The following is a 14,717-nucleotide window of genomic DNA, read 5'->3' on the forward strand; positions in this document are numbered from 1 at the left end:
CACTGCAGACTGAAAATAAAGAGTTGAGGCAAACAATTGAGGACTTCATACAATTCCAAGACATGGTTCCTGAACTGTGGGGACATGGGCAATAGTAAAAGGTTTTTGAATGTGCAAGAACCAAAAATGAATTCAAAATCAAATGTGTAAGAACTCTGAGCTGCTTCTGGCCACACTTGGCTGTGTTATATTGAGCCGCTTCACTGCAGCCTTGGTTCTGAACACACAATATGTGCACTTTACTTTGTGCATGCTATCATGACAAAATGCCAGTGAACTCTGCCTGAAACACCTCAGCTCAGATTCCAGACTGTGGCAAATTATAAATTGCCATGTTTTTACTGTGATCACAAAGCTTTTTGTGAGTTTAATGTGAGTTCCAGGACAGCCAGAGCTACATGGTGAGACTCTGTCTCAAACAAACACCCTAAACAAAACAAATATATATGAGTTCTAAAGACTAAAATATGTTTTATATTCTGAAGTATTAAACATTCAGCCAAGATTTCATTCGTTATGTAAAAATAAACAAGTATATCTACCTCAGTATGCAAAAATGCTTTCCTTTTTAAACGAAATACTAAAACTATATGCATACCGAAGATTTCTTTTAGAATAAATTATTATTTATGTCAGTAAATATTTGATCTGTGTGCCAATTTTATACCTATATACCCAAGCTCATGTGAAATTTTCTCAGGCAATAAGGAGTCACGGTTCTGAACACACAATATGTACACTTTGCTTTGTGAGAGGAGCCCTCTCTGGACCAGGCTTTGGATGCAAGCCACTTTACCAAGAGAAGTCTTCTGAAACATGTAGTGGGAACACTACACCATTACATATGAACACTGCTTTTCTTCATTCTTAGTGAATTTTTAATCATGTTCAGCACCTATTGAGTATTATACATTCTTTTCCTTTCAAGCTCTTCTTGGTGCTTGGAATTCATCATTCCAAAGTGGTAACCTACTTGCTGTTATATCCAATTTTGTGTCATTTTCAAATATGGCCCAACCAGCTATTGATACTAAAATATCCCACAGCTCAGCTACGTAAGCAACACATTTCACAAAGAGTTTTTGAGAGTCTACAGTTCAGCTGGTTGTGGTGGCTTTGACCTGTATTACCTTTTCTTATCGGGGAGGCTCAAACATCTGCCACCAGCTTGTGGTTGGCTGGAAGCTTATCCGTCTAGATCGGCTTCACTCGGAGTCACTCATCTCCATCCAAGGGCTCATATGATCCCATGTTCCCGTGGCTGTGACAGAGTTCCAGAGAGCAAGGAGGTACATAAGGTCTGTGTAAGGATCAGCCCCAGCCCTGACACCAGGTAGGGCAGAATAAGATGGAAAGCAAATCCAGAGAACGAAGAGGAAATCACTATCACAGTGCCAGTGTGTGCTTCCAGGCTCTTGATAAAATTTGTAATGGAGGTACTGCTGAATACTTCAGACAACAGACTCCAATGATCTTCTGTGGATATTGTTGTAGGCACAGTTACCAGCCGTTTGGGGATGTACTGTTTAACCAGCTACAACTCTTTCAATAGGTACTTGCATTCAACCCCCACTTACTCATGTTGTTATCAAAGGTCCTATGGAACATTTCAGCAAGTTTGGTACTGTAAAATACGTCCATAGTTTTCTGAATACAGGTAACCATCATTGCGTGACCTATTAATCCAAAATATTGGAAACAATGCAGGAATAATAGTAATTCATTTGATGAGTTATCTGATCAAATTTTTAAATTTCAAATAATTGATGAAATAGGAAAGGGTCACAGTTTGAAATCCTAGAGAGAAACATAATAAATATTCTAATACTTGTTATCTTTGGATGGTAGGAAAATACTTATTTTTATTTTGATATTAAATATTTTGGTATTAAATAATATTAAATATTATTCAAAATGTCTACAGTAGACATATAAATGTCTTTATCTGAAAAAGATATAAATAACTTTTTTCCATTTTGTAATTTTCTGGGAATTAAAATACAGTTCAAATTGTCTTATGCTTTAAAAACTGTGGTTTCTGTTTATAGCCAGTCTGATGTTGTCTGAGATATCATAGTACTTAAATATGATTTTAATATTGGCTTAAGGGTATAATAACTGGTTTTAATAACTAGTCCTCAAATGAAAGTATTTGAGGAAGTCCCCTGCAGCTGTAACCAGTGTGTGTCTCCTTTTCCTGTACAAAGAAGAAATGGGATTTAATGGCTGTCTGCAGAGACTGAGGGAAATCTGGTCAGTGGCTACGTTAGTACTGATAAAGGATGACGTCTGTATCCCAGCGTGGGATGTAAGGAAGATGCCCCTCAAATGCTGGTTCCTCTGCAGTTGGGAACGAACATCCGTGGTAGCTGCCACGTCTGTGTTAGCACTTACCTTTTTATAGGCTAGAAAATTTCACCTGTGCCAAGAACTGTATGTCACACCGTGACATTTAAGCCATTCGGAATGCCCACATGGGCAGTTGGGATGCTAGAAGAAGGCCTCTAACCACAGAATAAATAGGCTTTAAAAGTAATGTTAAATTTATTATATTAAGGAGCTACCTGCAAGGGACATAGCACATGAATGTGAATAAATCATCTATCCATAGCATCCACAAGAGTGCTGTCACAGGGTGAAGAATGTCACAGATTCTTTGACTCACCCACAAGAGGCTCTTGAATCTGAATGGGTTCTGTCATTTCTTCAGCAAAAGAATGCAAAAGAACTGAGGAGTCTGTCTCAGGATTCCAGCCTCCAGGGATTGGCAGCATCTACCTTCTGTCTTCTGCATGCTTGGCAGTCAGCGGCCAGAGATCCCAAGCTACAGAGCGCACACACTGTGCTCCAGTGGAGCCCTCCCTGAGGTCCTAATCCACCCTCAGTATCAGCTGCAGCAGTGAGTGAGCCACTTCAGACCCACACCAGTTATAACTTCAGTCAGAATTTACTGACCCTGGTTAGAAAACTATCTAAGTCTGATGTATCCAGCTGGACTTAGTCAACACACAACATGAGACATAATAATAAAGTGTATGTTAATGCAATGTTCAGAGCTCAATAGATGCTCATAAAAAAAAAAACCTGCAATGTTATCAAGTGTTAGCCAGTACTGCCATGTTTGAGACAAAATCTAAAAGAGTTCTAGGTCACAGACAGTGGCAGATTATCTCTATAGCTCTCTTTTCAACCAGAATGGAGTGAAAATGAGGATGTACTATAGCTTACATCTTTCAGATCCTGTGTAGACATGGGAATCAAAGGGAACAAGAAAACAGCAAAAGGTGACATGTCTGCATAGAGCCGGTGAGATGTCGTGGCAATACTGCTATCACAGCTTTCTTTCCCCTTCCATTTCCTTCTTCCCTATTCCCAAGTTGCTGTCACTCCACTCTGAAACCGCAGAAGCCTGTCTCATCCCTTCTGACTCCATGTTAGACAAAAGGATGCTGTGCAAACAGATGCTCACATGGAGTGGTCAGGTAAACAATCTGTGGGGAGAGAGAACAGCTCTAGGCAGTTGCTCCTCAAGAGTCCGATGCCTTTTTTAACTGTCTTTTGGCCTTCTACCTGATGACCAATAATCAGACCAAAGTTAGTCTCTTACAGGACAAAGTATAAATACTGGACAAAATTTCAGTGTTTCTCAACTGTTCTGGTGCAGGTATTCCCAAGTTGATTACGGCTGACATGGTTAGAGAAGGCGCAGCAGTAATTGATGTGGGCATCAACTATGTTCAAGATCCTCTGACGGGAAAGACTAAACTAGTTGGAGATGTGGACTTTGAAGGTAAGAACCAAAACCTCTTGATAAGTTCAAGGGGAACCTCGATTCCAACCTTCATGCTTTGAGAAAGAAACTTTCCTTGTGATGGGGACTGTATTAATAGTCATCACTGGTCCCTCTGATGGAAGACAACCACATTTTCATAACTCTTCCTCCCTTTTCCCACCCCCATTCTCTTCCTTTTCACGCTCTCCTGTGTTTCATTAATTTTTCTGTGTATCTGTTCTGAGATTGAACCTAGAGCTTTGAACACGCTATATCCTAAGCTCTGGTTTTTGTTGTTGTTTTGTTTTTTACTTAAAGAAAAAAAGGTATAAGTTCACTAGGTTTCCCAGGATGCTGTTGAAATTGAGATCCTTCTCCTTCCTCCGAGGTAGCTGAGATTATGGGCCCCTGCTGCCAGGCTTGGCATTATTTGGTATTAAGATGAAATTTCTTACTATATAGTTCTTAATGAAACAATCTGACCAATTTTAGATCTCTGTATTATTTTTGTTCTGAATTAATTTGTATTACCTGTATTGATTTGGAGATGGGAGCACTCATGTGCTGCCACATTCATGTGGAGGCCAGAGGACCACTTGTGGGAGTTGCTTTTCTTCTTCTGCCATTCAGATCACTGGGATCAGCGTCAGGTCTCCAGTCTTGGTGACAAGCAGCTTTCCGCATTTAGCCCTCTTGTCAGCCCTATTGTGGTTTTTAGGACTGGCATTTTACACTGTAGACATTTATGCTTTATATTTAGCCATTTACTCTTTTTAAACTGTGTTTGAGAATTTCATGTAAGTACTGTTTTTACACAATTTCCACCCCTCTCTCCCCCTGTACCTCCTCCTGTGTTTGTTTCTCCTCTCCCTTTCAAGTTTCTGATCTCTTCTCCTATAATAATTATTGTTCCACATGCATGTGCATACACATATGTATATATACAACCCACTGAGCCCATTTAGTGATGCGCCTTATGCATAGATGTTTATGGCCAACCACTTGGGATTGGATAATCTGTCAGGATGATGGTCCCTGTAGAAGACGGATTCTCCCTTTCTCAGCAGCCACCTATTGCCTGTAGCTCTTCATCTAGGGGTGTGGCTTTATGAAATTTCCCCTATCCAAGCTGACATGTTGACTGGTGTCATTATACAGATCTTGTTTAGACAATCATGTTGTGGAGATTTCATGAGTACAAAACATTGTCTAACTGCAGGGATCCCAGTCCTCTGTCCCTTAAAAATCTTTCCACTCCTTTTCCAAGATGTTCTCTGAGCCTTAGGTACAGGTGTTATATTGTAGGTGTACCAACTGGGCTGACCCCAGGGTTACACATTCTCTGCATTTTGACCACACATACTACAGCGGTAGTGCCCTCTATCAGATGCAGAAAGATATTTCTTTGATGAGGGATGAGAGTTACACTTTTCTGTGGGTATGAAGGTAAGTGTTTGGAATAAAATTAGAAATGACATTGCTTTAGAAAAATGGCAGTAGTAGGTTCTCTTGTAGGGTCTATGACCTCTTAGCTACATATAGTTGGCTAGATTTATAGCACCAGACATGAACTCCATCCTAGTGAGTGGACCCTAAGACCACACAGCTGTTGGTTATCCCCAAGGTATGAGTACCACTAACCTTTGGATACTAGAAGAGTTAGTCTTCAGGGGGTAGGCTTCCAAGGCTGATTCCTCTAAGTCCTGTGTCTGAGGTATGTGGTGTCCAATAGGGTCCTACCTTCCAGTTCTAGGAGGCAGCCAAGGGCAATGGCAATAGCCCATGTGTTTTTGGAGTCTCTAGGACTTCCCTAACCAAAAATTCAAAAGGAGGCTTCCCATGCTTGGCAGTAGAGCTTTGTTAGATAGTCTAAGTCTTTCATGGGGAACACTATCACCCCATGTGCTGTAACTCCATTTAAACTATAAATACAAATGCACACACGTATTATATATGTATTTTATGTAATCTTATAAAATAATGTTTTCCTGTGGTCCCTTTCAAACATCTTTAATGTTATTCCCCCCCCCCGTATTACTTTTCCTCCCCTCTACCCAACTTGAGTACCCCTCCCATTTTCCTTTTCCTCTTCATAGTACTTGTATCGTGTTTCACTCTTACAGTGAGAGTCATCTCAGAGTGTGTTTGCTAACTCAAACTCAATTTTAGATCTAGATAGTTGTCTGGATAATTGAAACTGATGCTCTTGATTTTTGTTTAAAAGAGGATGAAGAAGAGGAGCTAGGCCAAATTGTATGGTCGGGGAAGGATTTAACACACCCAGCATGTAGTACTAATAGAACAGTTCCAAATCCATGGCTTCTCTCTGTATAACGCAGCTGAGCCCCTAGACACATAGGTTTCTAGCTACCTGACCCCAAACAGTTTCACTTCCAATTCTTCATCAGGTTCTTACCAACTTTGATGTTTCCAGATTAGTGGTAGTCTTGGGTGCATGAACACCCTAAAGTAAGTGGAGACATTCTCATATCTGAAATATTTTAGAAATGATACTGATCATTCTCAGTTGCCAAGACAGCTCAGCAGGTAAAGGCACTTGTTGCTAAGCCTGTTGACCTAAGTTCAACCCATAGGCTCCACATAGTGGAAAGAGAGAACTGATTCCCACAGTCTGTCCTTTGACTTCCATATGTGTGCATGCCACACACATGTATGTGAATACACACAAATAAATGTAACAAAACATTGAAAATAAATGATTGTTCTTTCTGACCAACACAGCAGGACTCCTTGAAGCACTTCATAGTTACAGATGTATCATTAAAAACTAAAGGAATAAACAATGTGATTTTAAAATGTGCATTTTATTTTTTTATGTGTATGGGTGTTTTGCCTACACAGATGTTTATGTATCACATGAATGCCTAGTGTCTTAAGGAAGCTAGAAGAGGGAGTTAGACTCCCTGGAACTAGAGTTACAGATAGTTGTGAATTACCTGGTGGGTGCTGGGAATTGAACCTGGGTCCTCTGAAACAATAGCCGGACTCTTAATCTCTGAGCCAGATGTCTAGCTCTTAAAATTTATATTTTAAATTTCACTGAGAACTTGATCATCAATTGATCATTTATCCAGAAACGCAGACATTTGCAAGTGTCCTAAAGCATGGTACCCACATATGAAAGAGTCTGGAGTGAAACCAGACCTAGACGCTGATTAAAGCAATTTAAGTCTGCTGGTTAAGGAAAGAAAAGCAGCCCCACGTGTGCAGTGATGTGTCCTAAGGGGCAGAACACCAAGGCAGAACAAGCACAGGTGTACCTTGTGAAAGAGTACACGACTGTCCTCATGGGCTCTGATTGCTATGCACCCCAGTACGGCTTGAGTTCTAGTCTGGCAGTACTGATTCTCCACATAAACATGTCTGCATCTGTACATATGTGTGGAGATGTGTACATATGTGCTGGGTGTACATGCTGAAATGCTCATGAAAGGACATGTAGAACACCCAAAGCCCACAAACTAACCCTCAGTATCAACAGAGGGACTAGAGGAAAATAAGTTTCTGTACAACAAAGAAAAGTCAGCAGTTATCAGTCAGGACTCAGAATGGGAGAGAATCTTTGCTGGCTGCACTTCAGGCAAAGGGCTAATATTGAAAATTTACAAAGTATTGCAAAAATTAATTACCAAGTGAATAAAATTGCCAATAACAAATAGGTAAGTTAGAGTACAAATCCTTGCCAATTCCTCAGCTGATCTTGTTTCCTCAGACTGGAAGCTTCTGAGTCCTCATCCAAATGGATCTCAGCTGAACTGCTTCTCAAAAGCCTGAAAGCTTAACCAGCCCTAGTTCCTGGTTTTCACACCTTATATACCTTTCTGCTTTCTGCCATCACTTCCTGAGATTAAAGGCTCTTGTCGCCATCTCGTGAGGTTTGGCTGCAAACTGCCACAGGGAAAGCGTGAGTGTTTTGTGAGGAGCTGTGAAAATTTCATTATAACTTCTGCCAAGCTGAACACAGTAGATGTAGGTAGAGTCAGATGCAGAAGAAAGTTTCCTCACAGAAAAGACTGGCTCATTAATGCAGGAAGTTGGGCCCTGCCTGGAAAGTAGATTGCACTGATGGGAATGAGTTTTCAATGTGAACAAACACAGTGGTTGTAAAGAAAAGGAAACTGTAGGAAGAAGGAGAATTTGCCAAGTTATGGAATGGATGCTTCCTCCAAGTAGGAGGTGATGCACCAGAAAGCAAGTACCAGATTGTTCTCCATAGAGTTGTGCAAAGTAATAAAGCTCTAATTGTCAATGTTTCTGTTTTAAATGGATTTTAATAAATGTTAGCTTTACTGTTATTTTCAATTCTCCATATACTTATGAATTATAGAAAGATAATTTTGTGTACTTTGGCATAATAATTTGAAAGGCTACTGGACATGTGTAATTCCCTCCACTGATTGTTCAGACTGCTTCAACAATCACAGCATGCTGCTCCTGCAGAGCCTCTGTTGCTGTAGTTATCTCGGCACACACTAAAATGTCATGAAGTTTAAGGCTGTGCAGTTCAAATTCCACCTCTCCTCATTGCTCAGCTTGCTTGGTTCCAGTGTCTCACCCTTCCCACTGCAGGACTGTCCATGTAGCCTGCCCAGTGTTGGGGGTATTGCTTGCTTAGAACCTCTGTGGAGATCCCATAGGGTCCCAACAGGCCTTTCCTGCAATGCCATCCTTTCTTGAGTGCTCTTAAGAATAAATAGAGCTAGCCAGACCTGGTGGCACACATCTTTAATCCTAGCACTTGGGAGGCTAAGGCAGGTGGACCTCTGTGAGTTCAAGGCCAGCCTGGTCTACAGAGCAAGTTCCAGAATAGCAAGGGCTACACAGAGAAACCCTGTCTTCTCAAAAACAAACAAACCAACAAACAAACCCCAAAAAACAAAAATTATAGAGCCGTAAAATTAGCATCACATTGAACTGATGTTTTACTTTGCATCGATCCTCAATTATAGGACTCAGGAATGTTCATGGATGCCTCTAACCTCTGATCAATGTTTACCATCATCCTCTTTGAGATATCTGAGCATACCTCATTCCTCCAACCTAAGGCAGTATTTACAATTTTTTAAGATTCATTTTTATTATTTTTAATTATATGTGTGTGCCTGGTGGGGGGCGCATGTACACATAAGTGTAGGTGGCCAAGAAGGCCAGAGATGTTGGATCTCCTGGAGCTGGAGTGGTTGTGAGCCACCCAATATGGGTACTGGGAACTGAGGGTCTTCTGCAAGAACAATACACAATCTTAAGTGCTGAGCCATTTCTCTACTCCTCCAAGGCAGTATTTAAAAGCATCTATGTAACAAAACTGTCTTAATGTCTAGGAATTTTTTTCATTAGCAACAGTCATGCAATGAATAATATATTTGAGAAATCTAAATTTTCTTTGTCGATTACTGTTTTATGATGGGCCCTAATGACTTTCTCCTACAATTTCTTTCTACTGTCTTCCGTTGAAGCCTTAATGTCTACATCAGGCATTTATGAAAAAGCATTCCGTATTCCAAAGATACAAGCAAGAGATTGCAGAGTATGGGCGGCAAGTAGCACCTTCTGAATTACAAGCTGGAATGCAGTCTCTAGTCCTAGACTCTCGTAATTACACTGCTTTTATGGCCGCAATTCACCAAATGGACTGGGACACCTGAACATGTAATTAATGACTTCCCATGCTGCTAGTTCAGTTAGCCCTGCTTGGTTACCTCTCAGGCCTCATCTGCACCTCATGCCCAACACACAGATGTTTCTGCAAACGGTTGAAGCTTTAATGACTTTGCTTCAGTTTTATGATGCATTATTCCACAGGGCTTGTGATGGAATGGAATGTTTGCTCCTTACTGCCTGCCCCTCCCTTTTTCCTCTCTACCAATCCTGACCTTGCCTCCCTGACTGATCACACCAAACAATGCAGGGAAGGACTGGGAAGGAGGAGGGGAAGAGGCGGAGCAGGAATGGTGTTTTTCTCATAAACAAAATAGGTGGATTCAGTGTCTGAAACTGGGTTTTCTTCACGTGCAGTTTCAAGGTTACAGGACAGTAGATAGAAATGATAGTGATAACTATAAAAACTGACAGTGAAATAAACTCAAGTGTGTAAAGTAAAGAAGCCACATTTTATTGAAAGGAAAGTCTACCCCTCATATACCACTAGTATTTTTAAAATTTTAACTTTGATTTTTTTCTTTGAAACGTTTGTTCATGTATGTAGTATATCTTAGTCATATCCACACATCACCCCTTCCAGATATTTTATATCTGCTTATATTATAGTTTGGGGAATATGACTTACACATGTAAATTGTGAACAGCATTTTCCATAGCAAGGCTCAAGTGTACAGATATATTCAAAGACTATATCATGGTTTGATTTTCCCTTTTTTCTTAAACAATTTGGTGGCTTCCTTTATTTCTTATAAGGATTATGCTTGAATACAGGATAAACTATTATAACAAAGGGATATTGCAATACATTACCTCAAGTCACAGCCCTCTCTAACTGCAGTCTGTAGTTAAGCAGGCAGCCAGGGATATTAATCAGTTCTTCACTCAGGGATGCTTTTTTGTCTGTACTGATGTCTATAGCACCTCACTAGAGCCGCCAAAGCAAACCGTAACAGATAAGTTGCCTTATATAGCAGTAATGGATTCCACACACTTCTGGAAACCTAACATCAAAGTGGAGGTGTCATGAGGGTTCCTACTGTGTCCTTTCTTCTTTGCATGAAGATGCTCATCTTTTCTTTATTAGCTTCACAATGCTAACCTGCCAAATGGAGGAAACACCATGTAGACATGATAAGTAGCCTAGAAATGGATGGGTAGAGTTGCTGGTCCTCAGAACAAACTCACTGCTAACCTGCCAAATGGGGGAAAGCAGCCCACAGACATGAGGGAGGACCATCCTAGGCAACTAGAGCTGTAGTTGTGAAGATCTTCAGATCAGGTTTGGTGGTTTTGTTTTTGTTTTGTAATCTTCGGGAGAGAGTCTTTCTGTGTTCAGACTGGCCTTGAACATGCTATGTTCTCAATGCTGGCCTTGAACTCATGACTCTTCTGTCTCACCTTCCCTAGTACTGGAATTATAGGGGTGTGTGTGTGTGTGTGTGTGTGTGTGTGTGTGTGTGTGTGTGTGTGATCAGGTCTGGCTCTGTCTGGTAGTTTTGATGAACTACGAGGAAGCCACTGTAACTGGACACGGTAAATAAAGGGAAACATTGCGGGAAACTTTGAGGTGGTAATGGGGGTGGTATAGTACATTAGGCCTTAAAGGCCACAGAAAGGAATCTAGATTTTACTCTTTTTGACTTGTTTCCAACAGGATTGCTGGCTGAACTGTGGACTGTGGAAAGTAAGGGTGTCAACAGGGGTACCTGTTAAGAGGCTATTGTAATTATCCAAGTAAGAAATGATGGGGTGTGGACAAGGGTAGTAATGTGCTTAAGTATTATGAGGTGGTGAGATGGTAGATATAATTTAAAGGGAGAGTTGGGATGATTGGTCAAATGATTAGGTGTGAAAAACAGGATCACGTATGACTTTAAGGATCTGGAATGAGCGTGAGTGTAGATTCCAGCTCCATAATCCTCTTGAAACATTTTTTTTATTTTTTACCAGACCAAAGAATTTGACCCATGATGTATGTAGCTGGCGTGGCGTGTGAGTAAAGGAAGGAGGGGGGTAACCTAGGATGTGTAGCTCTGTAGGGAATGGGGCTGAAGAAGGGGGCTTTATCCAAGGGGAAGCAACAGTCAAGGCAGCAAAGAGGAAAAGATAGGGGATTAATACCCATTACTGTGTCCAATGCAGTTAATTTAAGAATTGAACCTATGACGTAAAACAGTTTATTCAAGTATGGAAGTATGATGTAAAAACTTGTGAATTTGCCCCAGATGCTGGAGTCTACATTTAGTATACACTAAACAGGAAATGGCTCCCACAAAGGGATGATAAATCTTAGAACTAGAACTCCATCTGGTGAAATGTGTCCCTCAGAATTGCAATCTCAGAGGACACAGGGCAGTGAAGCGCTTATTGTCCCTCTAAGAGACTACTGGAGATGGGACCAAACCCTTCATCTGTTTTCTCTCCTTCTAGAATGTTCTACACTTGAAACCTCAGAGTTTTCACTTCACATTCTTTTTTTTTTTTTTTTTTTTTTTTGTCACTAGCTTTTCCTAAATGACTGCATTCTGGAGTTGGGCTGACTTGGGTTTGAATCCTGGCTCCCTTGCTTAAAACAATTACGATCTTAGGTAAATCCCTTCGCCTCTCAGAGATCTGATTTTATCGTTGAAAACTGAGATCATCATACCTGTCTTAGAAAGTTGTCCTGAATATTAAATGAAATAATCACCGTACACGAGCTAATTAACACTTGTGAATCGCTGAGCACACAGCGGGCTGCAAGCAGTGTACATGATTCACCTTTTTGTTCCCACTGTGCTGATGATCTGGAAGCCCATAACTCTGCATTTGAGTTACCACTGCCTTCTTCACTGATCTTCTGTCCTTAAGTGTTTCTTTGGTTTAGTCTGTTCTTTATCCAACTGTCAAAGACATCAACCTGGATGCATTCATGACTATTTCTGTCTTCTTCAGGCTCCCTTATCGTGCTTAGCTGCCGCCGGGCGGTGGTGGCACACACCTTTAATCCCAGCACTCGGGAGGCAGAGCCAGGCGGATCTCTGTGAGTTCGAGGCCAGCCTGGTCTACAGAGTGAGTTCCAGGACAGGCACCTAAACTTTATTTAGTTGGTCCCAACTAAACTATTCCTCTCTAGTGTGAGCTTCTTGTCCTATACATTCTGTATTTCTACCCCACACTAAGTTTTAGTATTCCTGTTCATGCTCTTATGCCTCAGACAATGCAATCTTGGGCATCTGATGCCTGGATCTGGAAAGGAGGGTAGTGGTAGAAAGACTCAAGACTCTAGGTTCACTTCAAGAACCGTTTTTATTTTCCCACTGCTGTTTCTATATTGTTTGGATAGCTACTAGGGATAGCATTGCAAGCAGAGCTTGGCAAACAGTATCTTTGACACCTTATCTGAGTTCTTCTGTATTTTTTTGCCCTTGTGGCCATGTTTTGCACTGGAGACATTCCTCCTAGGCTTTGCCACATGCCTAGAGTTTTCTGAAATCTCATTACCACATCTGGGTCAAAAGTTGTGTTTGAGTAAGAAACTGAGGACCATCTGGACCCCAACACCCCTCCCCTTCTCATTTTGAAGCACCATGGTGACATAATCAGCTCTTTCTTGGTCTCTCAGTCATCTCTGGATTCTTTGAATGCAGAGCCAGCCTACTAGAGGCAATAAAAGAATAATAGTAACTAATATTAAATTTATCAGGATTTTAGTGGTCTGATTGTATAAAATAATAAAGGGATTGAGACATTGTACTTCACAATTCATCTGCAAACTGTTGGCCAGTGACTATTGACAAAAGAATCAGAATTAGAATATTCTAATGAATATATTTCTTGATATAACTGTCCAAGGTCAATAGTACAGCTATGTTGAGACCATACTCCATCGAGATGGTTCTTAATCAATTTCCATAGATATTTATATTATCACTATAAGGTTAAGCAGAGATACAATATAAGTTAATTATAATGGCAATCAATTTTAATATCTTGCCTTTGGTGCCTGGTCTAATCAATGCTATCATTAAGGGCATCCAGTCTTTCTGAAAAAAATAAAAATCTATGTCTGTTTTTTCTTGAGTTCTTCCTATCCTTGAAATTTTCAGCCAGCTAATTGGTAAACTGAGCTGTTTGTATTCCCTGCTGGAGAGCCAACACTCCTACCATACTAGCAGTTAGGATTCCAGTAAGCATTAAGATGACAGCCGTTATCAACCCTATGAAACTTCTAGCTCTTATTACCATCAATAACTTCCCCCCAAATAGCATTCATATTTTTCTAAAGACCATTTTTTTCTTTTATTTTTATAGGAATGAACAGGAAGGAGGGTTTTAATATCATGAAGGTAGAGTTGAAAGTGTGATTGATACATTGAATAATTTGACAAGAAGAAAACAACGGATGGTACAGGGTGTCAGTGCAATGAGAAGAAGTTTGGTCAATGGGGTGAGAATTCGAAGTGACATGCAGTTTACATGTGTTTGAAACTCAGCAAAGTGTCCTTGGGTTACCAGGTTGTTGCCTTCTGGTGCCAGTTAATGGCTCAGCTTTACCAATCCTGTTGGGATCCAGAAAAGGCCTGTAGGAGAAAGCACAGATGTGGAGCCTAGTTCCAAGTTATGAAGAGAACAGGACCCAGACATAAGTTGGTCTATGAGAAAGTTTAAATAAAGTCATGAGTTTGGATACAATTTCTTTTTTTTTTCCTTTGATTTCCAACAAATAATTTAAAATGTCAAAGGATGTGTTTGCATTGCTTTAACAAGTTACTACTGTGCAGTTAATCCCATATCCCCCCTTTGTTGTTTATGTATTTGATTTTTTAGTAATAAATGAACTCATTCAGTTATGACTTGTCCTTGGGGAGTTTAGGAAATGCCATGAAAGACATGAATTTTCCAAAGTTGACAGAAACAGATAAAAGTTTAGCTCCATAAGCAGGACTGTTGTCTGATTTACTCTGTTTTGAAATCTTCAGTATCCAGAAGCAGTTAATAAGTGATAGTATAAAGCTCTTGAAGACTCACATGCTTGAACTGTAGCAAAAATAAAGCCTGAAAACTCATCGGGATAAACATGAACAAATTTTAAAGGACAAAGGAGGCTTAGTTTTTTCAGCCTGTGTCTATGATGGTTTTAATTGCTTTTCTAAGGCTTTAGTTGCTGGTACATAAAACTGTTATATATCACTGTGTTAAACTTTGAAGTTTTACCCTCGTGTATGTATCATCTTGGAGTCTTATCTTATACATCCCTTAGAGACCTTACTCAGACACTTAC

General features: G+C 40.3%; 1 protein-coding gene across 1 annotated transcript in view; it reads left to right on the forward strand.

Moving 5' to 3' along the window:
• Positions 1 to 14,717, forward strand: part of Mthfd2l (methylenetetrahydrofolate dehydrogenase (NADP+ dependent) 2 like) — a 102,532-nt gene that overhangs the window by 76,903 nt on the left and 10,912 nt on the right. The window contains exon 7 of the mRNA XM_059275224.1: positions 3,665 to 3,790. Coding sequence (XP_059131207.1) covers positions 3,665 to 3,790 — 126 coding nt within the window. The remainder of the gene's footprint in view (positions 1 to 3,664; positions 3,791 to 14,717) is intronic.

The sequence above is a fragment of the Peromyscus eremicus genome, chromosome 10 (genome assembly GCF_949786415.1).
Source record: "Peromyscus eremicus chromosome 10, PerEre_H2_v1, whole genome shotgun sequence".
Lineage (NCBI taxonomy): Eukaryota > Metazoa > Chordata > Mammalia > Rodentia > Cricetidae > Peromyscus > Peromyscus eremicus.